Source organism: Apodemus sylvaticus, chromosome 9, assembly GCF_947179515.1.
Source record: "Apodemus sylvaticus chromosome 9, mApoSyl1.1, whole genome shotgun sequence".
Lineage (NCBI taxonomy): Eukaryota > Metazoa > Chordata > Mammalia > Rodentia > Muridae > Apodemus > Apodemus sylvaticus.
Genome location: NC_067480.1, coordinates 90,848,941 through 90,876,485, shown reverse-complemented (window position 1 = coordinate 90,876,485; position 27,545 = coordinate 90,848,941). Strand labels below are relative to the sequence as shown.

At 43.1% G+C, this 27,545-nt stretch overlaps 3 protein-coding genes and 1 pseudogene across 3 annotated transcripts; all 4 read right to left on the bottom strand.

The window, feature by feature from the left end:
• Window positions 1–1,793: 1,793 nt before the first annotated feature.
• On the bottom strand, window positions 1,794–14,126 carry LOC127691970 (KH homology domain-containing protein 1-like; annotated as a pseudogene).
• Window positions 14,127–16,020: 1,894 nt separating this feature from the next.
• On the bottom strand, window positions 16,021–17,443 carry LOC127693046 (KH homology domain-containing protein 1B-like). The gene is made up of 3 exons (XM_052193736.1): window positions 17,344–17,443; window positions 16,820–17,002; window positions 16,021–16,211 (listed from the first exon to the last, which is right to left on the bottom strand). Exons 1-3 carry the CDS (start codon window positions 17,441–17,443, stop codon window positions 16,021–16,023), a joined length of 474 nt encoding a protein of 157 aa, XP_052049696.1.
• Window positions 17,444–21,832: 4,389 nt separating this feature from the next.
• LOC127691969 (KH homology domain-containing protein 1B-like) lies at window positions 21,833–22,776 on the bottom strand. Its single transcript, XM_052191864.1, has 3 exons — window positions 22,677–22,776; window positions 22,364–22,546; window positions 21,833–21,930 (listed from the first exon to the last, which is right to left on the bottom strand). Exons 1-3 carry the CDS (start codon window positions 22,774–22,776, stop codon window positions 21,833–21,835), a joined length of 381 nt encoding a protein of 126 aa, XP_052047824.1.
• A 3,107-nt stretch (window positions 22,777–25,883) lies between these two features.
• Window positions 25,884–26,886, bottom strand: LOC127691968 (KH homology domain-containing protein 1B-like). Its single transcript, XM_052191862.1, has 3 exons — window positions 26,787–26,886; window positions 26,474–26,656; window positions 25,884–26,062 (listed from the first exon to the last, which is right to left on the bottom strand). The coding sequence occupies exons 1-3, from the start codon at window positions 26,884–26,886 to the stop codon at window positions 25,884–25,886; spliced, it is 462 nt and encodes a 153-aa protein (XP_052047822.1).
• Window positions 26,887–27,545: the final 659 nt, after the last annotated feature.

Sequence of the window (27,545 nt, the reverse complement as noted above, 5' to 3'; positions counted from 1 at the left end):
AACAACAATAGCAACAAAAGAGAAAGAGAAAGAAAAAAAGAATTAAACTGCCCGAGGCAGTTTCTATTCTTGTTCCTATTTTTGGAGATTATAAATCCTATTCACTGAGAATTCGATATCTTGCCAGAGATGTCCAAGCATCAGAAAAAGATGCAATACTACCAGGCCATCTCTGTCCTGTTGCCTCAGGTTTAACACACATAGGAACTGATGTGACACAGACAATTCCAACTAGAAATTAGAGACCTGCCTTGGAGCTTGAAGGAATGTTGATTTGCCAGTGGTTGATATGAAACTTCAGAGAAAAAAAACTTTTATGTTTTGTTTTGTTGGGGGGGGGAGGGAAGCTTCTGTTTGGAGCAAAGACATAAAGACAAAGAATGTTAAGGACGTGATAAAATTGTATTAGTCATTGCAGAGACCTCTTTTAATCCCTAGCTTTCAGAGGCCAGAGGCAGGCAGATCCCTTTGCTCCAGATTCACCTGAAACTCAGAGATCAGCCTGCCTTTGCTTTCTCTGGGCTAGAGTTAAATGTGCACACCACTATGCCTGGTTTTCTTTCTTTTATTTTTGAGATTCTAATAGAATTATATTATTTTATCCTTTCCCTCTTTCCAAACCCTCTCATAAAGTCCTCCATGCTCTCAAATCTATGACCTCGTTTCATTGACTGTTCTTACAGACAGAGACACAGACACACACACACACACACACACACACACACACACACACACACACACACGACACACTCCTAAATAGGCAGCTGTCTGTTTTCCCTCTACTTCTTATCCTGAATAGAATTGGGAAACTTTTGACGCTAATTTATCCGTGAATCTCCTAAAATGTGGAATTATCAAAACATGAATGATATTCCTCTTTGAGAGTAGTTAGGTTGCTTTTTTCTTGTGGTCAGGCTCCCAAGTATCTTTCTTCTGTAAAACTGATCTAGTCTCTGTTTAGCAGTTGGCAGTGTAAAACTGATGTGATTAGCTCCAGAGGTTGTACCAAGTTCAACCATTTTCTGCAACTTCTCCCATTGCATCCTGGTTCAAGACATGAAGCCTCTCTCCTAGTTTGATGCAGTAGAGTCCTGGTAAGATTCAGGATCCTGAAAAAAAAAGTGCTTGGCCTGCTATAATGTTGGGTGGCAATCAATGGAAGGATAGTGCTATTCTGAACAGAATTAGGAAACTTGTCACTAATTTATTTGGGGATCCCCAAAATCACTTTCCAGGAGCATACCCCCCCCCAAAAAAATAATTGATGGTCAGGGATAATGGAGGCTGCTCTGGTTTTGGTTTTTTTGCTTTTTTAACCAGGCTCTATGCACTGACCACCCCGCCTACTTCCAAACATACTTCTCCATCTGTACTCTACACACAACTCTTCTCAACTCGTTTTGTTTTTTTTTGTTTTTTGTTTTTTGTTTTTTCAAGCTAAGAGACTCCCAAGCCTTCTGTGGAACCTGTCTTTTCAGCATATAAAAAAAAAGCCATCTGTATCTTGTTTCTGGCCCTTTCTTTGGGTTAGGCTCCTAGGAGACAGTATCATTGGCACAGACCTAGGAACACAGCTTGCGGAGATCCTGGGTTGGATAAGTTTCTCCCAAGGAGAGAGACTAACACATACAAGGCATTTTACATTCGGCTTTATTCAATGTTTGCCATCACAGAACTGTCTTATGCTTAGGAGTTATCCCTCAGATACCTGCACCTATCAAGTTCTTTTAGTGGCCTTCGAGGTTCTCTTAAACACTGGTGAAAATTCTCACATCCTAGTTTATCAGGAGAGATCAGTTGGGTGCCCCCGCTAATCTGAGAGCAAAACACACGCTACACTGATTTGCCAGCAGTCCGGGGAGGGCATTTAAGTCAGCTCTGGTCAGAGGCTGGCTCCGCACAGGATCCAACATTTCTTGGCCTGGGGATGACATGTAAACCAATGGCAAAGTGAGGCTCAAGATGGGAACCAAGACTCCCTTGGGAACACGGTAGAGAGGGACTTTATAGAGGGACTTCAGCCAAGGCCAGGCCATGCCCAGGGATCCATTCACACTCCCCATGACATTAAAGACTTTGTGCAATAAAAAGTGTCATAATGTAAAGCTGTTTCTCTCTGAATGGATTTTGAGGAGCATCTGGATCCTGATACTCCTGGGAGCTCAGTGAACATTTATACTGCCAGACAACTATTATTGGACAGCTAGTCAATCCCTCTCAACCCCAACTGGGCCAAGGTCATGTATCTCGGCCGGTGGGAAGCTTCCGGGCTACACAAGATTATAATCATATACATTAACCACAGCTTTGCTCTGAATGGTCCGCCCACCATGACTCAAGTCAGGCCTGAGGGTGTGAACCATCCCTCCAGTTGAATAAGGGTATTGTTGTGTTCCTAGGTGCTTCGGAGGTATATGTCTTCATCACCTGTGCACAGAAGAAATGGCAGCAGAATATATAAGTCACCAGCATTTGCTGGATAGACAGAGGTCCAAGATGAAGGTGGTACTGTGTAGTGGTTCCCTCCAAGATTAAAACCTTCTGGTTGGAGCAAAGCCAAAAGGACACAGGCTGCTAAGGAAGAGATAGAACAATAAATAGGCTGTACCAGCCATTATGGTGCTCCCTTTTAATTCCCGCATTCAGGGGGCAGAGTCACACAGACTCTTATAACTTCAAATGTCTACATAGATAGTACCAGGCCAGCCAGGGCTGCATAGAGAGATACCACCTTTCAATAAATAAAAAATAAATAAATAAATCGACAAAAACAAACAAATAACAACAACAAAAAAAAACCTTCACAGAGAAGAACAGTTAAACAGTCCATCCCGCATGAAAGCCCCTTTCTAGAAGTCCCTCAAAACTGACTGGATTCTCTAGACTCCAACCTTCCCAAGATTATATAAGCAAGCTGGTGCAGTGGTGGCACATGCCTTTAATATCAGCACAAGGGAGGCAGAGACAAGAAGATCTGAGTTTGAGGCCACTCTGGTTACAGAGCCAGCGCCAGGACAGCCAGTCCTACTTAGAGAAATGCTCCACCGTGTATGAAAAACCCAAACAAAACAGAAAGTAGGTGAACAGTCAAGACAGCCAGAAATCACTCTCAGACTGAGCTCCAAAAACACCCAGTTCCCAGGATCCCAGAACAGCAAAGATCAACTGAGAGGCTCAGACAAACGGAGTCACTGGGCAAGAACACCCTCCACCATCTTGAGCTGCCTGTAGGCTTGGTCAATATGTAACAAGTCCTCAGCTTTTGAGACCTTGAGTGTACTGAAATGATGGAGCCATCTTTCTGCTCTTATGGGTAACGCCTCACTCCTACTACTAGAGGTAAACCCAAAACACCTCATGGGTCCACCAAAATCTACTGAAGGTTTCTGGTTTCCTTACTTTACTCTTATTTTTTGTTTCTTTGTTTTTGTTTTGTTTTGTCCTTTTGGGGTTTATTTGAAGAGGGGTGGTCTCTATCTGCAGCGAGTAACTATTTGCTCACAGCTCCCCAGAAATAATGCCACACTACAACCAGGAACCTAGGACACACAAGGGAAAAGGAGAGGGTTGGAAATCATGACAAGAAGGCATAAGAAAAGGCTACCTACCAAATATGTGCTGCTCCAGGTCCCCACCTATCAATATCACAAATGGAGGATCCAAGTTTTCAAGGAACATCCACAAGCCATTCTCGATGGCAGGATCCACTTCCATCTCAGAGATCCCCCTGACTTCAAAACACAGCAAGTCTGTCCCGACCCGCAGGACAGTCAACAGGGTCCCTGTAATACCTAAGAAAAGGCGGGGGACAAGAGACACAAGAGACAGACACCAAGACAGTATCCCGATCAAGCTGTCAATCTTTATTTTTTACACAAGGCAATATAAAGGGAAGCACGCAAGGTTTGGGAGGGGTAAAGGGGGAACAATCCCAGGGGGCTGGCATCATTTTTCAGAAACAGTTTCTCAGAGTTTCTGGGAAAGGCTAGTTATTGCTGCTGGAATTTTGGCATGATAAAGGGGGTCATGAGGAGGTGAAGTGGAAAGGAGTTGCTATAGTAACCTATCCACAGGTGAGCTTCAGGAGGAGGGGGTTTAGAGGTCTAAGTAAGAATGGCTCCTGGCATCAAGATCTAAGTGAGAATGACTCCTGGCATCGAGATCTAGGTGGGGATGACTCCTGGCACAAGTCCAGGTAACCAACTGCAGAATGGTGTGAAGGAGGCCCTGGTTTATATACCCATACCCAAAAGCCAGCCCTTGCTACACCTTAGAGAAGGGACCCACACCCAGAGTTTCTACAGTTAATCTAACCAATTCTATGTTGTTGGCTTAGTCCTTCAGGACAATTAGATAATCTTTAGTGCCCAGAAATACTTCTTCTAAGTAACCATTTAAGATGCTTGAAGAACTCTACTGGGAATTGTCTAGAAAAGTAGATCAGAGGAGCTGAAGGGGTTTACAGCCCCATGGGAAGAACAATTATTTTGGCCACCCAGAGGCCCCAAGATTCCCAGGGTCTGAACCATCAACAAAGGGGCACACATGGTTCCAGCCAAAAATGTGGCAGAGGAAGGCCTTGTTGGGTGGGCATCAGTGGGAGGAGTGGTCCTTGGTCAGGTAAAGGCTCAACAGAGGCCCGAACAAAGGGAAACTGAGGTGGGGGGAGTGGGAGTGTGCTGGGCAAAGAGGAATATACATGGAGGCAGGGGCAAGGAGGAAGGGGAGGGGTTGGGGGATCTTAGGGGAGGGGGATATTGGGAAAGGTTTTACCATTGGCAATGTAAATGAAGATGATATTCAATAAAAAAAATAAATTAAAAAGAAAAAGAAAAGTAGATCAGGGTCGGGAGGTGGTGGCACACACACCTTTAATCCCAGCACTTGGGAGGCAGAGGCAGGCGGATTTCTGAGTTTGAGGCCAGCCTGGTCTACAGGGTGAGTTCTAGGACAGCCAGGACCACACAGAGAAACCCTGTCTCCAGGGAAAAAAAAAAAAAAAAGAAAAAGAAGATCAGGGATAAATAAATGCACAGGAGCTAGGACATCCTGGGTGGGTCCTACACCTGTTTGTCTGTCTGTTTACTGTTGTTTTGGGATTTTTTGTTTTGTTTTAGATTAGATTAGGCTCTCTCTAATCTAAGATAGCTCTAGCGGTCCTAGAACTTCCTATGTAAATCAGGTAAGCCCCCAACTCTCCTCTGTCTCCCTGGTGCTGGGATTAAAGTCCTGTGTCCCCCAAGTCAGCACCCTCACTGCCTTTCTTATGAGATCAGTGCTTTTGGATATGTCTTCTCTACATTCCTAACTTCAACGGGCTGGTGGCATTTGTTATTCATACAATAATTTCCTATTTTAGGGATTAAGCAGTAGTGGAAAAACAAAGCAAACTGATTTTTTTAAGAAAAAAATATATATATATGCATTTAAGGATGGTTAATGACAAAAGGCCATGAATTTGAAAGATCAAGGAAGGGTATATGAGAGGTTTTGGAGAGTGGGGAAAGGGTTAAATGATGTTATATCATAATCTCGAAAATAAAAGAAAGCCAGGCTTAGAGGTATATGTCTTTAATCCTAGCACTGGGGAGGAAGAGGCAGGCAGGTCTCTGAGTTTGAGACCAGCCTGGAGAATTCCAAAATACAGAAAAGGTATTTTCCCCTTCGATGAAGTTTCACACCAACCATTAGCAAATCAACGTCCTTGTCCAGGCTGCAGTGCAGGGCTCAGAAGCCCAGTGGGAATGGTCTGTGTGCTGTCAGTGCCTAGGGCATGGATGTTTGAAGCAACGTTGTAAAGATGGCCTGCTTATACCGTACTGTTCTCTGATGCTTGGTCAGTTCTGGCAAGGTACTGATTTCTTTCTTTCTTTCTTCTCTTTTCTTTAATTATATAGTTTTTTAAAAATTATTTTTATTTTGTGTGTACTGGTGTTTATCATGTCTGTATGAAGCTATCAGGTCCCCTGGAACTGGAGCTACAGAGAGTTATGAGCAACCATGTGTTTGCTGGGAATTGAACCTGGGTCCTATGGAAGAGTAGCCAGTGCTCTTAAACACTGAATCACTCTCCAGTTCCAAGTTAATGATCTCTTAATGCATAGATTTATGAGGTACAATTTAGCATAGGTTACCACCTTGACCAGGGTTGGTTTTCTCTCTCTCTCTCTAGCTCCCTTAGGTTTGTTTGTATTTTCTTTTCTATTTTATTTGAGACAGGTAACCTTTATGAAGTCCTGGCTGTCCTGAGACTCACAGGGATCCACCTGCCTCTGCCTCCTGAGTGTGTCCTTCCCCCACTCAGCCTTTCAAGTAAGGTTTGTGTGTTCACTATAAAGGATAAGTAAACTACCCCTTCTCTGAGGTTTGCTTAAGTACTACATGCTCTTTGAGAATTTTGTTACCATTGTTCATACTTCTTTTCCCTTTTGTCTCTGTCTGTTAAGGCTTTTTTGGACTAGAGACATATAAGGTACTCAGTGTAGGAACACAAAAGTTGTCCCGGAGGAGGAAGAAGTCACACCAAAAAGCTCCTAAAGTCATAGCATGTAACAGTCCCAAGGTAGGGTGGGACAATAGAATTAATTTTTTAAATTATTGACTGATAGCTGATCTACTGCCTTCACTAATGGACTGAACTCTGAGTCCCTTCCCCTCTTCATGCAGAGGCCCTCTAATTTCAGAGAGGAGACAGGAAGCCTCTAAAAAGCTAGAAATGTATATAATGCCCTTCCTTTCATGGGATCTTTCATGCAGTTTGATGAGCTGAGAGTGACTTTCTGTATCAAAAGATGTGAATCTCTAACACAGACTACAGTTCTGGAGAGTTTTTATTTAACCTACACATACATAAGAAAAACAGATATTTTGTTTGTTTGTTTTCTCCAGACAGTGCTTCTTTGTGTAGCCCTGGATATCCTGGAACTCACTCTGTAGACCAGACTGGCCTTGAACTCAGAAAGCTGCCTGCCTCTGCCTCCCAAATGCTGGGATTAAAGGCGTGCACCATCACTGCCCAGCAATTTTTTTCTTGCCCCTCTTTGCTGGGCAGTGGTGGCACATGCCTTTAATCCCAGAACTCTGGAGGCAGAGATAGGCAGGCCTCTGTAACTCTAAGACAACTTTAAAGTCCACAGGCTGAGACCCAGGAGAGTCAAGGCTACATAGATAAGCCATGTCTTGAGAAATATTTTTTAAAAATCATCTTTGGCAGGCCAGGTGGATGGAGCATGCCTTTGATCCCAGGACTCAGGAGGCAGAGGCAGGTGAATCTCTGACCCTCTCAGGTACCTCTTTGATTTGCCCTATTCAGTGCATGCTACTGTGGGAAGTCACCAGAACATTTCCTGCTGCCCCCTAGTGGTAGTGGCTCACAAGCGGTTTTTGATGGATACTGAGCTATCAAATCATCTGCTAGGGAGTGGATTGCTCACTGAGTACCAGGCCATTCTCAAATACGATTCTGTTCATTACTAGAAAGATGAACCGCTTCTATGAATAAAATGCAAGGACAAGAGCAGACATTTCAGAAACAAGGGCCCCCGAATCTATTCTGGAAGGTTATTGTCTTTCCTATTAGCCCACTCCCAAAACTGATCTAACTGGCGAATAATGTCATAGAAGCAGCCTTAAGTAATATAATAAAGATCTTGCCTAACCAGAGGCCAAGCAGTCTTCTATGCCCACCATGGAGCATTCCCTGAGGTTTGCAGGACCTCAGAAGAGACAAAGTCTAGGTTACCTTCCCTAGTTGCATTATTATTAGTATTGATCTGGAGTGTTTACTTCAGTATCTAGCAGCTGCTTGGACACAGGCTCTTACTATATACCTATCTGAGGCTTTAGTGATCCTCTGGGTTCAGCTTCCCTTGTGATGCTGTTATGAGCATGCAAGATAATACAAGCTATTTTAGGTTTGCTGAGAAAAAGTCTGGCTATGGTTGGTAGGCTGGTTAAGATATTGAGATCCACCGGGTGGTGGTGGTGTACACGTTTAATCCTAGCACTTGGGAGGCAGAGGCAGGCGGATTTCTGAGTTCAAGGCCAGCCTGGTCTACAGAGTGAGTTCTAGGACAGCCAGGGCTACACCCCTGTCTGAGGTGGGGTGGGGGAGATATTGAGATCCAGGCCTGGGCAGTGGTAGTGCTCGCCTTTGATCACAGTGCTTAGGAGGCAAAGGCAGGTGGATATCTGAGTTGGAAACCAGTATGGTTTCCAGAAAAAGCAGGTTACTAAAGGAGGAAATCCTGTCTCAAGAAATAGACAAATAAACAATAACAAAAAAGAAATCATGATCCCATTTTGGTTCACACCTTTAATCCTTGCATTTAGAAGGCAAAGGTAGGTAGAGCTCTAGTTTGTGGATAGTCTGGTCTATATAGAGAATTACAGTACAGTCAGGGCTACACAGACAGGCAGAGGGGAGGGGGAGAAGAGAGAGAGAAAGAGAGAGAGAGAGAGAGAGAGAGAGATTCTTCTGTCTCAGCTTCTAGTGTGCTCAATTACAAGCAGAATCCCCCACCACCATGCCCCTTTCCTTGGAACCATCATAAGTGTAGCTCTCACTGTGCAGAGGAAGAGGTTTCCTCTGCACCCTTTCTTGACTTTCTCTCTCCTTTCTACCACGAAGCTCAAAATCCTTTAAGACCAGGGGAGACTGAACCTGAAATCTCAAGTCACTAACAGAACTGAATCCATCCTCAAAGTCCTTCCATTTTTCCAAGTAGGGAATGGAGTAGATGACAAGATGTATCTACAAGACCAGGAGAGCCAGGCAGTGGTGGCTCACACCTTTAATCCTAGCACTTGGGAGGCAGAGACAGGCTGATTTCTGAGTTTGAGACCAGCCTGGTCTACAGAGTGAGTTCCAGGACAGCCAGGGTTACACAGAGAAACCCTGTCTCAAAACAAAACAAAACAAAACAGACTAGGAGAGACTCCTCCCTAAGCAGCCCCACAGAACCTAAGGAGGCCTCAGCTCAGAATGACTAACAGATTGTTTTTATACTGTTCATTTGCATCCTGATGATTGTAAAGGGCTTTCTTTTAGTGATCTTATGATTTTACAGAGCCTATGAAATGATATCATTGAAAAGTTTTGCCTCAAGTAATGGCTAATAGCCTCACATTATGCAAAAATATTTTGTCTCTGCTTCAACACAAGAAGTTAGAACTTTGAATCTTTCAGTGTATATTATTCATTATATGGAGGGTATTTTATTAGCAGAACCCTCTGAAGGAGTTTTACTATAAGCCTTTGCTCTTAAATAATGAGCTTTAAAATATTAGGGAGTAGTTATTGTTCCAGAAAAGATTCAAAGACAATATCCTTTTCAATATTTGGGGTATCAGTTATATCCTAAACAAACTGTGGCACAGAAAGTTCAAATAAGAAAAAATAGTTTACTTACTTGAAAAAAGCTTCTAGGAAATGTTAATTGGCTAAGACCTCACTGTCAGCTCACCACAGGAGGACTTAAGCCTCTGTTTGATGTTCTCAAGGCGGATGCAAATTAACTGGTAAGAGATAAATAGCTTTGCAGGAAGCTACTGGCCAACAACACATGCATTAGATCAATTGCTGGCTGTTTGCATTATTGCTACACATGTGCCCATAGCAGTTCTTTGGCAAATAAAGCTCGAACATCCTGTTATAAAATCGTTGTTGTGTTAATACAGAATTGTATGATAGAATCATGAAAGTATTTTGGAAAAAATGTCTTAAGAACCTGATAAAATGTTTATTCCTTATTCCAAAGAGAAATTAAATTGGTTATTGCAGACTACTGATATTTTGCCTATTGCATGTGTGTACTTTTCAGGTAAAATGGATAATCATTATCCAAAAGATAAGTTACTGCAATTTGCTTCTATGACTGCCTTACTGCCTTTGTATTTCCTGCATTTGTGTATACAGACAATAGAGAAAGTACTTACTGTATTTACAGATGGCTCATCTAATTAGAAAGCAGAATATGTAATTGGATCACATGCTTATTCTCTTTGAGCCCCCCACCCCACCCCCTAACCCCCAATACTTCAGCACAGGTTATTGAATTGTGTGCTCTAGCCACTATTTTTGAAATGTTGAAAAATCCAGGTTTTAATTTGTATACTGATAAGTAAATATATAGCTCATGGCTTACAATTGCTTGAAATTGTTCCTTTTTTCTTAGATACTGCTAATTCTCAAATTTTGCAATTACTTATGCAAATACAACTCAAGTTAAGAGAAAGTACTGTTCCTTTAAATGACTGTCTTTGGACATTTAAGAGTTCATACTGGATTGCCTGGACAGACCACTTAGGGCAATGCCACAACAGATTTGTATACCAGACAGATTATAGGCCTTACACAGGAACAATTAACCACAGAATCTCATTCTTTACATCATCAAAATAGTAATAGCTTGAAACAATAATTTGGTATTTTTAGAGAATGTACATGTCAAATTGCAAAGATTTGTCCTCAATATCTACAGTTTCTACCTGTACCTCATAATGGTGTTAATCCTCAAGACTTATAACTAATCAATTATGGCAAATAGATGGCACTCATATTTCTGATGTTAGAATATTAAGATATGCACATGTGACTATTGACACCTTTTCAGACTTTTTAGTTACAACTGCTTTAATAGGAGAAGCAACTAAAAATGTAATTAGTCATTGCCTGAATTATTTTTCTATGCTTGGTGTTCCAAATCAGATTAAAACAGATAATGGAACTGGCTATTACAATCAAGCATCTGAGATGTTTTGTAGATGATTTAATATTACCCATATTACTGGGATTCCTTATTATCCTTAAGGACAAGGTATTGTGGAACAGGCCCATGAAACTTTAAAACAATATCTTCATAAAAAAAACAAAAAGGGGTAATTATATTCCTGTGTACCACATTATTTAAATTGTGCTTTTTGTTCTTAAAATTTGAAACTTTGGATGCCAAGGAACTCTCCTGGGTATCTATGGCACCCTACAACTAGGCACACTTATGACTAGGTGAAATGGAAGGGTCCACTTACTGGCATATGGCAAGATCACCATTGGCTATTTAATATGGGGGCAAGGTTCCCTCTGTGTTTTTCACAAAAAGAAAATGGAAACCAATGGCTGCCTGAAAGATTGGTCTGTCAAGTGGACACAGATCCTGAGCCTTCTAATGACTATGATACCAATGATGAAGACAGTTCAGAAACTCTATCATCCAGCTGAGTTAACCTGGAGTGTAGTCTCCAGTCTTTCTGAAGAGTAAGTGTTTTCTATCAATCTCAAAGCCACCCACCATATACCTGGTGGCAAGACTTTGTGTATGATCTTTGTCAGAAAGCACCTGAATTGAATACCTGGGGCATTCCCCCAGACAACTTTAATCTCATTGCATTTAACTTTTGGAAACAGGTTGGTTTCCTTCACACAGGATCACTTTCAGCAAGCTCAGCTATTCACCGCGACACTCATCACTATGAAGAAACGCATTGAGTGCATATTCACATGTCCTTCATGGCTTTGGTCTGAATGGGAAAGAGTGTGCTTTTAAAGGCCAGTGGCCAGAGACATATAAGCATGTTCTTGAGCTCCTATGTACCTAAGCCAGATACATACATCAAAAATATGGTTGTGGTCCATGATGGGTAAGAAGGAGCAATATAGACATGGACCTAAGACAGGCACAGTCACCTAGCCACTGTTTACCCAATGGGATTATGGAAAACAAGTAAATCTTGTGTCCAGCTCATCTTTAAAAAATAAAAAAAGGGGAATTGTGCCCTTCCCCCAGGCTTGAGTAGGCTAAACAAACCATAGATGGTTTTACAACATAACTAGAGTCACCTGGTATTGCCTCCTTTGCAATTCCTACAGGAGCATTGAGGAGTTGACTGCCTGCTGAGCTTGCTTTGCAACTCAATCCAGCTGAAACATGGGTCTGTGGGCTTTCCCTATATAAACACAGTGCTGAAAATTAAACTTTGAGCCTTGATCAGAAACCTTCACCTTGGCTTCATTCTTCTCTCAAGTCCCCACCCCCACCCCCAGTCCTTTTTCATTTGCAGCCTCCCTTTCAGGTACCCAGTTCATCCATGGCTGCAGGACAACTATAATTTCCCCTGACAGTAAACTTACTCATAGATCCCAGAAAACATTTTTTGAGCCCTCACCCAATTAGGACTTCAGGGACAGTGCTGGGGTCACAAGGTCATGCTCAGAGAGGTGTCGTCCCTGCCCACTTCAAATATGTCTCCATCAGAACCATGAATCTTTTCTCCTCTCACTGGCCTGCATTTTAAGACTAGGATAACCTTAAGCCTCCCGAGAAGTTCTCTGCAGAACCAATGTTTTCAGAGAGCAGATGAGAGACTAAAACAGGAAACACATGTCATTCATTGTTATTAGGGCTCCATATCTTACAAGAATAAGTTTGTTTCCGTAGCTTAAAATATCCTATAAACCATGGTTTCCAGCTTATACTAAATTTGTAGCTCATTGATGTACACCTACCCCTTTGCCTTGCTAAACTCCAAAACATAGGTGGTGATTCTATTTCACTTATCTACCCCACCGGCAGCCTTGAGCCCTGAGTTCCCCACCCTTCTGCCCAGTGCTAGCAGCCAATTACCTTCACAGCTGTATTCTATCAACCCTAACCCTTCCCAATAAGAAATGTCTAAACCAGTGATGGGCTGTTCTCTGAACTCCTAAGGTGACCAGAACGGGAGCAGTAGTCTAGCCAGTCCCTCCTACACTTTTACACACAATTTGCTTTAATCAGGGAGTCCTGGCCTAACATGGCTTTTAAGGTGCTTTATATCTTAGAAAAGCAATTTATATTCTGTTTCCAGTCCAACCTCCTAGATGTTAACTCTTAGGAGACAATGTAGCTTTCCCAGAACTTGAAGACTGCCTTGCCCAGAAATTGCACAGCTAAATTGGATTAGTGAACACAAAGAAAAAAGACCAACATCAAATGCTTTGCATGCTACTGTAACATGTTTTATTAGATCTCTTTGACAGAATCTTAAACCTAGAAGTATGTAATCTTACATCTTACACTGCTTTAGAATACCAGTATAGTCCACCAATTCAAACTTCCTTAACAATCTTCACATGTCTTTTCAAGGACGATGAAGAACTTCCCTGACTAACCAGCCACTTGCTACTTTCCAAAAACAGTTACCAAAGGATATCTATGAACTTTATGAATACAAGGAATTCTAACAGAAACCACAAACAACCAAACAACTCTCAAAGGAAACCTCAAGTAATTAGGAACAACCACAGACATTCAATCACTCAGGAAAACAAAGATTGCTCCCCGATTCTGGGTGAAGCTCCAGGTCTTGCTCCATCAGAGGATGGTTCTGGATCTGCTTTAGCATCACCTTGCCTGAGAAGGGAAGGTAAGAGGAACAAGACTTTCTGGAAGACATTGCTGGGGAAGAAATGAAAACAGTCAAGTACCCCACATCATCCATTCACAACCCTCAAAGACTTCATCCCATAAACCTGAAAGACTTTAGGATCACACTATCTTTAATGCACCCTGGGTAAAATCTGCTTTACTAGATAACTGAAAGGCCCTCCAGGATGTAGGGTGCTATAGAGCTATTCCCAAAGAGGCATCAAAGCCCTGGATTTCTTCCAGAGCTCCTGACTTCAATTCCCAGCAACCACTTGGTGGCTCCTGAGATCTGATGTCCTCTTCTGGCAAGCCACTGTACATGCAGATAGAGGTCTCATACATAAAATAAATAAATCTTCAAACAAAGTGGCACCAAGGCCACTATCAAGGATGCCAACCTTTAGTCTGGTCCACAGTGTTCTTACTCCCCAGTTTCCTGATCAGGTTCATCACTCACAGCCTTGCCTTAAGTGGGTTTGGCCCGAGGGTGTGAACCATCTCTCCAGCTGAATGAGGGTGTTGCTGTGGACCTCCAGGGTACGAAAGTATTCATTTTAAGGGCCTGCTCACAGAAGAAGTAATAGCACATGTCAAACTCCAGCACTTGGATGGAAGTGGGGTGGCCTGGAAAGTTGAAGCCCAAGGTAGACAGGTAATGTGAGGAAATTAAGATGAAGGCGAGGTCCACTTACCAAATATGAAGTCTTCCTGGTCCTCTTCCATGTAAAACACCAGGGGGCTGTGGAAGTAATCTGGCACATTCCATCAGGCCTGCTTGCGTGGGTCACTTATTCCTGTAGATGAGGCTACCTGGAAAGTCAGAGATCTGCCTGCCTCTGCCTCCCTAGTGCTGGGATTAAAGGTGTGGGTAACCACACCAGACTTTGAAGAGATATTTATATTTAAGAAGAAAGATCAACAGATCGACATTTTTATCTGCCTAACAGCTGTTAGCTCTTAAATTTTTATTTGTTTTGCCTTTGTTTTTGCTGTTTTTTGCTTTCTTTCTCTTTCCTTTTCCTTTTTGTCCTTTCTTCCTTTTTCTTTTTCTTCAAAGTTCCCTTTTGGATTCAAGGCATATAAGGTGAGCGCTCAGGGTTTTTTACCACAAGGTTTTAATACACCCTGTAACATCACTGATGCTCCCAGGAATATGAAACAGTGTCAAGGTAAAGTCGGAATTTTAATAGGACTTTTAAAATCTTGCTTTAGTGGCTGAGGATGGTGTTTCACAACTTTAATCCCAGCACCCAGGGGCAGAGGCTGACAGATCTCTGAATGTACCAGGACAGCCTGGTCTTTAGGACAGCCAGAATTGCATAGGGATATGCTATCTGAAAAGAAACAAATTAATGCCTAACCCCTCTCCGGTTCCCTTACTAATCTGCAAAACTCGGACTTATTCTCTCTAAACTCTGAGACTACTATCCTCTGTGTATGGAAGGAATTCTGTGAGGTTCCTGCTTAGTCCTCACCATGGTTGCAGCCTTCAAGAGTCTGGCACCCTGATAGGCCCTGATCATCTGAGATCCACCTCAGCACATCTTACTAGGGAGCCTGAAATGGATCCTGACTGGTTAAAACACACACTGCTGTCAGAATCAAAGTTTCTTGGAGATTGATACCTGCAGCAGCACAGAATCAGGGTCCAAAAGGCCTTCTTACTCAAAAGGAGAAAATGAAGCATCTAAAGAGACCATGACTGTGGGCAATATGAGACAGTGATTAAATGATACAGCTCATGATTTGAAAAACCTACTTGTCTTTTGCTTGGGTGTCAGGTGGTCCCTTGCTGGCCCGGATCTCATATAGATCAAAATTGTCTCAAATTCACAAAGCTACCCCTCCCTTTGCCTCCTCAGTCCTAGAATTAGAGTCATAGAACACCAGGGCCTGCCACAAACACTTATTCTTAATATTGTTAATAATCTAAGATCAGAGCCTATACTGCAAAACCAAGGCTAAGAAGAATCATGTGCCTAACTGCATCTTTATTACAACAAACAGTAACAGGTTAATCTTCAGGAAGCTACAAGTGTCAGCAAGAATTCCTAGAAGACAATTTGCTCTGCAAAGGGCTTAAGTGAACAGCTATTAAATCCTGTTAGTTAAATCATGTGGCAAGTGAAAACTCCCCATGAACCGGTTTGATTTAAAAACTAACTATGGCAGGTCCCCCTGGCAGGAGGCCAGCCAGGCCCTCCTGCACTTTTACATTCAATTTGCTTTAATCAGACAGTCCTTGTCTAATACACCATAAGGTGCTTTTGTTGTGAGAGAAGCAATTTATATCTTGTTTCCAGTAACACCTCAGAGATTTTAACTCTAGGGAGACATTATAGCTGTCCTAGAACTTGGAGACTACCTTGCATAGAAATTTGACCACTAGGTTGGATTAGTGTAGACAAAGAAAAGCAATCAACATCAAAAGCAATGAATGTTAATGCAACTTGTTTTATTAGATCTCTTTGCAGAACCTTACACCTAGAAGTGTATGATCTTACATCTTACATTGCTTGACTCTGCCAATATGGTCAACCAATTCAAACTTCCTTAACTATCTTTTATGTGGTTTTCAAAGGCTGATTGAAAACCTTACCAAAGGAGATCTCTGAAATTATGAAAGAATTTGCACAGAAACCCTAAACAACCAAACAACTGTCAAAGGAAACCTCAAGTAACAACAAACTTCCACAGAAGTGGTATCACTCATTCTAGTAAACCAAAGCCGGCTCCCTGATTCTGGATGAAACTCCAGGTCTTGCTCTGTCAGAGGATGGCTCCGGATCTGCAGTAGCATCGTCTGGCCTGAGGAAGGATGTAAGAGAAAGAAGACTTTCAGGAGAACATTTCAGGGGAAAAAATCATCCTACCAAGGTCCCCCCAAGTTATTCATTCCTACCTTCCCATAGCCTCACAGTCTTCATCCCATTAAAACTGTATGACTCTTTGCTCTCCCTGTCTTCACTGCATCCTGGGTAAAATCTCCTTTACCTAATAACTGAGAGGCCTTTCAGGATGTAGGATGTTATACAGCTATTCCTTTTTTTCTTTTCCTTGGATTTGGTTTTTTCAAGACAGGGTTTCTCTGTATAGCCCTGGCTGTCCTGGAACTCACTCTGTAGACCAGGCTGGCCTCGAACTCAGAAATTCGCCTACCTGTGCCTCCCAGAGTGCTGGGATTACAGGCGTGGGCCACCACTGCCCAGCTACAGCTGTTCCTAAAGAGACATCAAAGCACTGCATTTCTTCCAGAGCTCCTGACTTCAATTCCCAGCAACCACTTGGTGACTCATGAGATCTGATGCCTTCTTCTGGAAGGCAGCTGCACATACAGATATAGGTCTCCTACATAAAATAAATAAATCTTCAAAGAGGCACGAAGGACTCCACATAACCCTGTCAAGGAGGCCTACCTTGAGTCTGTTCGAAAGTTTTCTTACTTCCCAATTTCCTGATCAGGTTCATCACCCACAGCCTTGCCTTAAATGGTCCCACCACAGAGACTCTGGTTTGGCCTAAGGATGTGAACCATCTCTCCAGCTGAATGAAGGTGTTGCTGTGGACCTCCAGGGTGGGAAGGTATTCATCATCAGGGCCTGTTCACAGAAGAGATAACAGCACATGTCAAACTCCAGCAGTTGGTTGGGGGTGGGGTGGGTAAGCAGTCTGTGGCCTGGAAGGTTGAAGCCTAAGGTAGACAGGTGACAAGGAAATTAAGAGCAGGCCAGTGGTGGTGCATGCCTTTAATCCGAGCACTTGGGAGGGAGAGGGAGGCACTATTCTGACTGGTCTACAGAGTGAGTTCCAGGACAGCCAGGACTACACAGAGAAACCCTGTCTCAGAAAAAAAAAAAAAAAAAAAAAAAAAAACTCAAATTAAACAAACAAGCATACAAACAAAAACAAGGAAATTAAAATGAAGGATGTATCCACCTACCAAATATGTAGTCTTCCTGGTCCTCTTCCATGTAAAACACCAGTGGGCTGTGGAAGTAATCTGGCACATTCCACCAGGCCTGCCTGCGTGGGGCACTCATTCCTGCCTCCTGTGGGCTCCCACTTGCTTTGAACAGAGAGTTTCCAGGTAGTGGGTTGCTCTGTGCAAAAGCAGTTCCAGTCTCAGGAGCTTTATACCTGTACTCACTGCCAAGGGCCTGCTTTGACCCGCCTCAGAGAGGAGGTCCTAAAGTCTCTAACTCCTCCCCTCAACACCCATTTAAACACTCCCTGTGATTACTATTGGATGATATGTTTAATCGTCACTTGAATACCTTGACCTAAAGTTTTCCTCTTTACAATATCTAAAATCCTGGAGATCTGCAGACCATGGACTAGAGAAGTCCTTGAAGGCTGGTGAGGGATGGAGGAACTGGAGCAGGAAGATCCAGGATTCCTCTCCACACCTTTCCCCTTAAGGCAGATCTCACTGTAGTCCAGGCTGCCCAGACACTCCCTTAACTAGACCAGGCTGCCTTGATCTCTCCAGGTGCTGATATTAAAGGTGTGTACCACCACACCCAACACATTCCTAATTCCTGACAGGAGCTGACTGAAAGCAAGGAACTACAGGAGTGTATCAAGGAAAGCTGCCTTCATTGTATCATTGCAGTGCCCTCCTGAAGAGAAACACAATTGCCTTTGGTAATTCCTGAGATTCTTGTGATTTGGGGGTTTTGTTTGGGTGATTGCTCGTTTGTTTGTTCTTTTTGCTCTAATTAAGGTTTCACTAAATAGGCTAGGCTATACTCAAGCATGCCACCTTCCTTCCTGAGCTTCTAAGGCTAAAGGTCAACTTGTCACGCAGCTAAATGTCAACTTGTCATGGCCAGCAATAAGACATTATCTTCTTTGGGCCTTTCTGTGTGTTTTGTTGTTGTTGTTGTTGTTGTCATTTTGTTTGTTCAAGGCATGCTTTCTCTGTGTAGTCCTGGCTGTCCTGGACCTCATTCTGCAGATGAGACTGCCCTGTAACTCAAGAGATTCACCTGCCTCTGTTTCCCCAGTGCTGGGATTAAAGGTGTGGGAAACCACACCTCTCTTTGATGAGATATTTATATTTAAGAGGAAAGATCAACAAAATGACATTTTCTTATCTGCCTTATAGCTAATAGCTCTTAAATTTTGTATCTTTTGCCTTTGCTTTTGATGTTTTCGCTTGTTGTTTTTCTTGCTCCCTTTTTTCTTTTTTCTTTTCTGTCCTTTTTCTTTTCCTTCAAAGTTCCCTTTTGGATTCAAGGCATGTAAGGTGAGCTCTCAGGCTTTTTTACCACGAGGTTTTAATACACTCTGTAACATCACAGACGCTCCCAGGAGTGTGAAACAGTGTCTGGGTAATGTTGGAATGATAATAGGACTTTTAAATTCCTACCTTAGTGGCTGAGGGTGGTGGCTCACAACTTTAAACCCAAGAGCAGAGGCTGAGAGATCTCTGTAACAGCCTGGAGAGCCTGGTCTTCATAGCTTCTGGACAACCAGAATTGCATAGGGATATGTTGTCTGAAAAGAAACAAAATTTATGCCTAACCATTCTGGTTCCCCTACTAATCTACAAAACTCAGACTCATTCCCTGTAAACTCTGAGACTACTACCCTCTGTGTATGGAAGGAATTCTGAGAGGTTCCCACTCAGTCCTCACCAGGGTTTCAGCCTCTGTAGCTTCAAGAGGCTGGCACCCTGATAGGCTCTAATCACCTGAGATCAGCCTCAGCACATCTTACTAGGGAGCCTGAAATGGATCCTGACTGGTTAAAACACACACTGCTGTCAGAATCAAATGGTCAAAGTTTCTTGGAGATTGATACCTGCAGCAGCAGAGTCAGGGTCCATGAGGCCTTCTTACTCAAAAGGAGAAAATGAAGCATCTAAAGAGACCATGACTGCGGGCAATATGAGACAGTGCTTAAATAGGATACAGCTCATGGTTTGAAAAACCTACTTGTCTTTTGCTTGGGTGTCATGTGGTCCCTTGCTGTCCTAGATTTCAGTATATAGATCAAAATTTTTCTCAAACTCACAAATCTCTCCATCCCTTTGCCTCCTTAGTCCTAGAATTAGAGTCAGAGAATCAGGCCCTGCCACAAGCACTTATTCTTAATACTATTAATTAGCTAAGAGATCAGAGCCTAGACTGCAAAACCAAGGCTCAGAATCATGCACCCAACTGCATCTTTATTAGGAAAAACAGTAACAGGTTAATCTTCAGGAAGCTACAAGTATCAGCAAGAATTCCTAGAAGACAATTTGCTCTGTAAAGGGCTTAAATGAACAGCTATTAAATCCTGTTAGTTAAATCATGTGGCAAGTGAAAACTACCCATGAACCTGTTTGATTTAAGATGTGTCACTATGGCAAGTCCCCCTGGCAGGAGTCTAGCCAGGCCCTTCCTACACTTTCACATACAATTTGCTTTAATCAGACAGCCCTTGTCTAACATAGCCTAAGGTGCTTTTGATGTGAGAGAAACAATTTATATCTTGTTTCCAGTCCTACCTCCCGGTTTGTAACTCTAGGGAGACAATATAGCCTTGTCAGACTTTGGAGACTGCCTTGCATAGAAATTTGACCATTAAAAAAAAAAAAAAAAAAAAAAAAAAAAGCAGGGTAGTGGTGGTACACACTTTTAATCCCAGCACTTGTGAGGTAGAGGCAGGAGGATTTCTGATTTGAGGCCAGTCTGGTGTGTATGGGGAGTTCCAGGACAGCTAGGGCTACACAGAGAAACCCTGCCTCAAAAAACAAATAATAATGATAATAAGAAAATAAAAAGAAATTTGACCACTAGTTTGTATTAGTGTAGACAAAGAAAAGAGACCAACATCAAAGGATTGCAGCACGTTAGTGCAACATGTTTTATTAGATCAATTTGCCAAAATCTTACATCTACAAGTGTACAGACATACATACAGGTAAAACACCAATGCAAGTAAAACTAAGATAAATAAAACAACTTTAAAGTTTCAAAGGCAGAAAGAAACCAACCAACCAACCAACAACAACAAAAAAAAGATGGAGTGGGTTTGTTTCAGTTTCTATTCTGAAACGAATCAAATTCTTTCTTTATTGACCACGGAAAGTAGATAATGACATTGGTAGCTTCAGACCAGTCTAAATCAACCATCTCAGGACACTCCCCCATGTTAAATCTCTGCTCAGGTTACTGTCCCCTCTCCTAGAACAGGGAAATGGTGTCCTGGTAAGACAAAAGTGGCTGAAGAGTCCCGTGAAGAGAAACCTTTTAAGGAATTCCAGTACCCCTGACTGTTAACTTAATCGCGGATCCCAGAAAGCATGTTTTAACCCCCCTCCGCACCCCCCACACACAACTTCAGGCTTCAGGGACAGTGCTGGAGGCTCAAAGTTATGCTCAGACAGCTGGCCTCCCTGCCCACTTCAAACATGTCTGCATCAGAACCCTGAATCTCCTCTCCTCTCACTGGCCTGCATTTTAAGACTAGGATAACCTTAAGCCTCCTGAGAAGTTCTCTGCAGAACCAATGTTTTCACTCAGAGAGTGGCTGAGAGACCAAAACAGGAAACACATGTCATTCATTGTTATTAGGGCTCCATACTTTCCAAGAATAAGTTTGTTTCCTGAGCCTAAAGTATCCTATAATCCATGGTTTTCAGCGTAGGATAAACTTGTACCTCATTGACGTACACCTACCCCTTTGCCTTGCTAAACTCCAAAACACAGGTGATGATTCCCTTTCCACTTATCTCCCCCACGGTTATCCTTGAGCCCTGAGTTCCCCACTCTTCTGCCCAAGTGCTAACAGCCAATTATCTCCACAGCTGTATTATATCAACCCTAACCCTTCCCAATAAGACAGCTCAAAACCAGTGAGGGGCTGTTCTCTGAAACCTGAAGTTGGCTGGGGAAAGGGAGCAGTACAGCCACTCCCTCATCCACTTTTACATACACTGTGCTTTCGTCAGAGTATCCTGGTCTAACATGGCAGAGGGGGTTTAGATGTTAGAGAAGCAGTGTATATCCTGTTTCTAGTCCAACCTCCCAGATTGTAACTGTTACGAGACAACGTAGCCTTCTCAAACTTTGGAGACTGCCTTGTCCAGAAATTCCCCTGCTAGTTTGGATTAGTGTAGAGAAAGAAACAGGGCACAGCACTGTATTTTATTAGATCTCTTTGCCGGAATCTTACACCTAGACGTGTGTGATCTCACACTGCCTGAGATTTGAGATTGCTAGTACGGTCCACCAAGTCAAACTTCCTTAACTATTTTTCACTTGTTTTTTCAAAGACTGAGAAAGAACCTCCTCCTCCTCCCCCACTGACTGATTTCCCAAAGTAGTTTCCAAAAGGAGATCTGTGAACTTATGAAGACAAAGAATTCTAACAGAAACCCTATAAACTAGACAACTGTGAAAGAAAAGCTGAAATATCTAGGAACAACCATAGAAATACAGTCATTCAGTAGGAACCAAACCACTCTCTGATACTAGATAAATCTGCAGGTCTTGCTCTGTCAGAGGATATCTCCGGATGTGGAGTAGCATCATCTTTCCTGAGAAGGGAAGGTAAGAAAAACAGACTTTCAGGAGGACATTGCAGGGAAAGAAATCATCTCACCAGGTCCCTCCATATAATCCACTCCTAATATCCCACTACATCACTGACTTCATCCCTTAAACCTGTATGAATCTTTACCCTCCCTGTCTTTGCTACACTCTAGGTAACATCTGGTTTACCAGATAACTCAGAGGCCCTTCAGGTTGTAGGGTGCTATACAGCTATTCCTAAAGGGGCATCAAAGCACTGGATTTCTTCTACAGAATCTGACTTCAATTCCCAGCAACCACTTGGTGGCTCCTAAGATCTGATGCCCTCTTCTGGCAGGCAGCTGTACATGCACATAGAGGACTCATACACATGAAGTAAATAAATCTTCAAACAAAAAGGCAACAAGGACTCTACCTAACCCTGTCAAGGATGCCTACCTTCAGTCTGATGAACACTGTTCTCACTCCCTAGTTTCCTGATCAGGTTCATCACCCACAGCCTTGCCGTAAATGGTCCCACCACAGTGACTTGGGTTTGGTCTGTGGGTGTGATCCATCTCTCCAGCTGAATGAGGGTGTTGGTGTGGACCTCCAGGGTGCGAAGGTATTCATCATCAGGGCCTGTTCACAGAAGAGGTAACAGTACATGTCAAACTCCAGCACTTGGTTGGGGGTGGGGTGGGTAAGCAGTCTGTGGCCTAAGATAGACAGATGAAAGAAAGAAATTAAGATGAAGGCGAGGTCCACCTACCAAATATGAAGTCTTCCTGGTCCTCGTCCATGTAAAACACCAGTGGGCTGTGGAAGTAATCTGGTACATTCCACCAGGGTTGCCTGCCTGGGTCACCCATTCCTGTCTCCTGTGGGCTCCCACTTGCTTTGAACAGAGAGTTTGCAGGCAGCAGGTTGCTCAATGCAAAGGCAGTTCCAGTCTCAGGAGCTTTATACCTGTACTCACTGCCAAGGGCCTGCTTTGACCCGCCTCAGAGAGGAGGTCCTAAAGTCTCTACCTCCTCCCCTCAACACGCATTTAAACACTCCCTGTGATTGCTATTGGATGATATGTTTAATCTTCACTTTCCTCTTTATAATATCTAAAATTCTGGAGATCTGCAGACCCTGGACTAGAGAAGTCCGTGAAGGCTGGTGAGGGATGGAGGAGCTGGAGCAGGAAGATCCAGGATTCCTCTCCACACCTTCCCCTCTTAAGGCAGATCTCACTGTAGCCCAGGCTGCCCAGACACTCCCTTAAGTAGACCAGGCTGCCTTGATCTCTCCAGGTGCTGAGATTAAAGGTGTGCACCACCACCCCAACAAGCTCCTAATTCCTTTCAGGAGCTGACAGAAAGCTAGGAACTACAGGAGTGTATCAAGGAAAGCTGCCTTCATTGTATCATTGCTGTGCCCTCCTGAAGAGAAACACAATTGCCTTTGGTAATTCCTGGGATTCTTGTGATTTGGGGGTTTTGTTTGGGTGATTGCTTGGTTGTTTGTTCTTTTTGTTCTAATCAAGGTTTCACTAAGTAGGCTAGGCTATACTCAAGCATGCCACCTTCCTTCCTGAGTTTCTAAGGCTAAATGTCAACTTGTCACCATGGCCAGCAATAAGACATTATCTTCTTTGGTTTGTTTTTTTTTTTGGGGGGGGGGGTTGTTTTTTGTTTTTTTTATTTATTCAAGGCATGCTTTCTCTGTGTAGCCTGGGCTGTCCTGGATCCTCACTCTGTAGGTGAAGCTGGCCAGAAACTAAGAGATTCACCTGCCTCTGCCTCACTAGTGCTGGGATTAAAGGTGTGGGCAACTACACCTGTCTTTGAAGAGAGATTTATATTTAAGAAGAAAGATCAACAGACTGACATTTTCTTATCAGCCTAACAGATTGGCTTTGGCTTTTCTTTTTTCTTTTTTGTTTTGTTTTTTGTTTTGTTTTTTTGTTCTTTGGGTTTTTGTTTTGTTTTTGTTTTTGTTTTTGATTTTCGACACAGGAGTTCTCTATGTAGCCCTGGCTATCCTGGAACTCACTCTGTAGACCAGGCTGGCCTCAAACTCAGAAATCTGCCCACCTCTACCTGGGATTAAAGGTTTGCCCCACCACTACCCCGACAAACAGCTGTTAACTCAAATTTTTATTCCTTTTGCATTTGTTTTTGTTGTTTTTCCTTTTTTTCCCTGTCTTATATGCATTTCTTACTTTCTTTTTTCTTTCCTTCTATCTTTCTTTTTTCTTTTCCTATGAAGTTCCCTCTTTGATCTGACAGCAGTGTGTGTTTTAAATAGTCAAGCTCCATGGTTGCAGCCTCTGTAGCTTTTATGCATTTCTTACTTTCTGAAGCTCCTAAGGCATGCACAGTGAGCTCTCAGGCCTTTCAACCACATTACAACGGTTTTGATAGATTGTGTAACATCACAGAGGTTGCCAGGACCATAAGACACTGTCAAGGTAAAGTTGGAATGATAATAGAATTTTAAATTTTCACTCTAGTGGCTGAGTGTGGTGGCTCACAACTTTAATCCCAGCACCCAGGGGAAAAGACTGACAGATGTATATGTTACTACAGGCCAGCGTGGTCTTCATGGCTTCAGGACAACCAGAATTGCATGGGATACACTGTCTGAAACAAACAAACAAACAAATACATGTTTAGCCCTCTCTGGTTCCATTATTAATCTACAAAACTCAAACTTATTCTCTCTAAACTCTGAGACTACTACCCCCTGTGTATGGAAGGAATTCTGAGAGGTTCCTGCTTAGTCCTCACCATGGTTGCAGCCTTCAAGAGTCTGGCACCCTGATAGGCCCTGATCATCTAAGATCCACCTCAGGACATCTTACTAGGGAGCCTGAAATGGATCCTGACTGTTTAAAACACACACTGCTGTCAGAATCAAATTATCAAAGTTTCTTGGAGATTGATACCTGCGCAGCAGAGTCAGGGTCCATGAGGCCTTCTTACTCAAAAGGAGATAATGAAGCATCTAAAGAGACCATGACTGTGGGCAATATGAGACAGTGCTTAAATAGGATACAGCTCATGATTTGAAAAACCTACTTATCTTTATTTAGGTGCCGTGTGGTCCCTTGCTGGCCTGGATCTCATTATATAGGTAAAAATTGTCTCAAACTCACAAAGTTACCCCTCTCTTTGCCTCCTTAGTCCTGGAAATAGAGTCAGAGCACTAGGGCCTGCCACAAACACTTACTCCTAATACTATTAATAATCTAAGAGATCAGAGCCTAGACTGCAAAATCAAGGCTCAGAATCATGCACCCAACTGCATCTTTATTAGGAAAAACAGTAACAGATTAATCTTCAGGAAACTACAAGTATCAGCAAGAATTCCTAGAAGACAATTTGCTCTGTAAAGGGCTCAAATGAACAGCTATTAAATCCTGTTAGTTAAATCATGTGGCAAGTGAAAACTACCCATGAACCTGTTTGATTTAAAGTGTGTCACTATGGCTGGTCCCCCTGGCAGGGGCCAGCCAGGCCCTTCCTGCACTTTCACATACAATTTGCTTTAATCGAACAGTCCTTGTCTGAGGCAGCCTAAGGTGCGTTTGATGTGAGAGAAACAATTTATATCTTGTTTCCAGTCCCCCTTCTGGTCTATAAGTCTAGGGAGACAATGTAGCCTTTCCACACTTGGAGACTCACTTGCCCAGGAATTCAATCACTAGGTTGGATTAGTGTAGACAAAGAAAAGAAACCAACATCGAAGTCATTGAACGTTAATGCATATTGCTTTATTAGATCTCTTTGCCAGAATCTTACACCTAGAATTTGCCAGAATTCTCACACCTTACACTGTTTGAGAGTGCTAGTACGGTCCACTGGTTCAAACTTCCTTAACTATCTTTTTATCCCTTTTCAAAGGCTGATAGAGAAGCTCTACTCGGCTGCCATTGGCTGCTTTTCAGAGCAATTACCAAAGGAGATCTCTGAAGTTATGGAAGAATTCACACAGAAACTGAAAAAAACCAAACAACTGTCAAAGGAAACCTTAAGTAACAAGAAACTTCCACAGAAGTGGGATCACTCATTCTAGTAAACCAAAGCCGGCTCCCTGATTCTGGATGAAACTCCAGGTCTTGCTCTGTCAGAGGATGGCTCCGGGTCTGCAGTAGCATCTTCTGGCCTGAGGAAGGATGTGAGAGGAAGAAGACTTTCAGGAAGACATTCTAGTGGAAAAAAAATCATCCTACCAAGGTCCCCCCAAGTTATTCATTCCTACCTTCCCATAGCCTCACAGTCTTCATCACATAAAATTGTACGACTGTCTTCACTGCACTCTGGGGTAAAATCTGCTTTACTAGATAACTCAGAGGCCCTTCAGGATGTAGGGTGCAATACAGCTATTCCTAAAGAGGCATCAAAGTACTGCATTTCTTCCAGAGGCCCTGACTTCAATTCCCAGAAACCACTTGGTGACTCATGAGATCTGATGCCCTCTTCTGGCAGGCAGCTGTACATGCAGAGAGAAGACTCATACATACTTTCTTCAAAGGGGCACCAAGGACTCCACCATAATCCTGTCAAGGATGCCTACCTTGAGTCTGCTCAAAAGTATTCTGACTCCCCAGTTTCCTGATCAGGTTCATCACCCACAGCCTTGCCATAAATGGTCCCACCACAGAGACTAGGGTTTGGCCTGAAGGTGTGAACCATCGCTCCAGCTGAATGAGGGTGTTGGTGTGGACCTCCAGGGTGCGAAGGTATTCATCATCAGGGCCTGTTCACAGAAGAGGTAACAGTATATGTCAAACTCCAGCACTTGGTTGGGGGTGGGGTGGGTAAGCAGTCTGTGGCCTAAGGTAGACAGATGATAGAAAGAAATTAAGATGAAGGCGAGGTCCACCTACCAAATATGTAGTCTTCCTGGTCCTCTTCCATGTAAAACACCAGTGGGCTGTGGAAGTAATCTGGCACATTCCACCAGGGTTGCCTTCGTAGGTCCCTCATTCCTGCCTCCTGTGGGCTCCCACTTGATTTGAACAGAGAGTTTGCAGGCAGCAGGGTGCTCAGTGCAAAGGCAGTTCCAGTCTCAGGAGCTTTATACCTGTACTCACTGCCAAGGGCCTGCTTTGACCCACCTCAGAGAGGAGGTCCTAAAGTCTCTACCTCCTCCCCTCAACACGCATTTAAACACTCCCTGTGATTGCTATTGGATGATATGTTTAATCTTCACTTGAATACCCAAGGACCTAAAGTTCTCCTCTTTATAATGTCTAAAATTCTGGAGATCTGCAGACCCTGGACTAGAGAAGTCCTTGAAGGCTGGTGAGGGGTGGAGGAGCTGGAGCAGGAAGATCCAGGATTCCTCTCCACACCTTTCCCCTTAAGGCAGATCTCACTGTAGCCCAGGCTGCCCAGACACTCCCTTAACTAGACCAGGCTGCTTTGATCTCTCCAGGTGCTCAGATTAAAGGTGTGCACCACCACCCCAATTCGCTCCCATTCCAGACAGGAGCTGACAGAAAGCTAGGAACTACAGGAGTGTATCAAGGAAAGCTGCCTTCATTGTATTATTGTGGTGATGGCAGAAGAGAACATAATTGCCTCAGGTGCCTTTTGGTAATTTTGGAGATTCTCATGATTTGGGTTTTTATTTCCTGCATGAT

Excerpts from the sequence above, each read along its gene's own strand:
- LOC127693046 (XM_052193736.1), bottom strand. The coding sequence starts at position 17,443 with ATGAGTGCCCCACGCAGGCAGGCCTGGTGGAATGTGCCAGATTACTTC. Across the intron at positions 17,003-17,343 it reads CCAGGAAGACTACATATTTG|GCCCTGATGATGAATACCTT; the intron begins GTAGGTGGATAC and ends TTCTGTGAACAG. Across the intron at positions 16,212-16,819 it reads AACTTTCGAACAGACTCAAG|GCCAGACGATGCTACTGCAG; the intron begins GTAGGCCTCCTT and ends ATCCTTCCTCAG.
- LOC127691969 (XM_052191864.1), bottom strand. The coding sequence starts at position 22,776 with ATGGGTGACCCAGGCAGGCAACCCTGGTGGAATGTACCAGATTACTTC. Across the intron at positions 22,547-22,676 it reads CCAGGAAGACTTCATATTTG|GCCCTGATGATGAATACCTT; the intron begins GTAGGTGGACCT and ends TTCTGTGAACAG. Across the intron at positions 21,931-22,363 it reads CAGTGTTCATCAGACTGAAG|GAAAGATGATGCTACTCCAC; the intron begins GTAGGCATCCTT and ends TTCCCTTCTCAG.
- LOC127691968 (XM_052191862.1), bottom strand. The coding sequence starts at position 26,886 with ATGAGGGACCTACGAAGGCAACCCTGGTGGAATGTGCCAGATTACTTC. Across the intron at positions 26,657-26,786 it reads CCAGGAAGACTACATATTTG|GCCCTGATGATGAATACCTT; the intron begins GTAGGTGGACCT and ends TTCTGTGAACAG. Across the intron at positions 26,063-26,473 it reads TACTTTTGAGCAGACTCAAG|GCCAGAAGATGCTACTGCAG; the intron begins GTAGGCATCCTT and ends ATCCTTCCTCAG.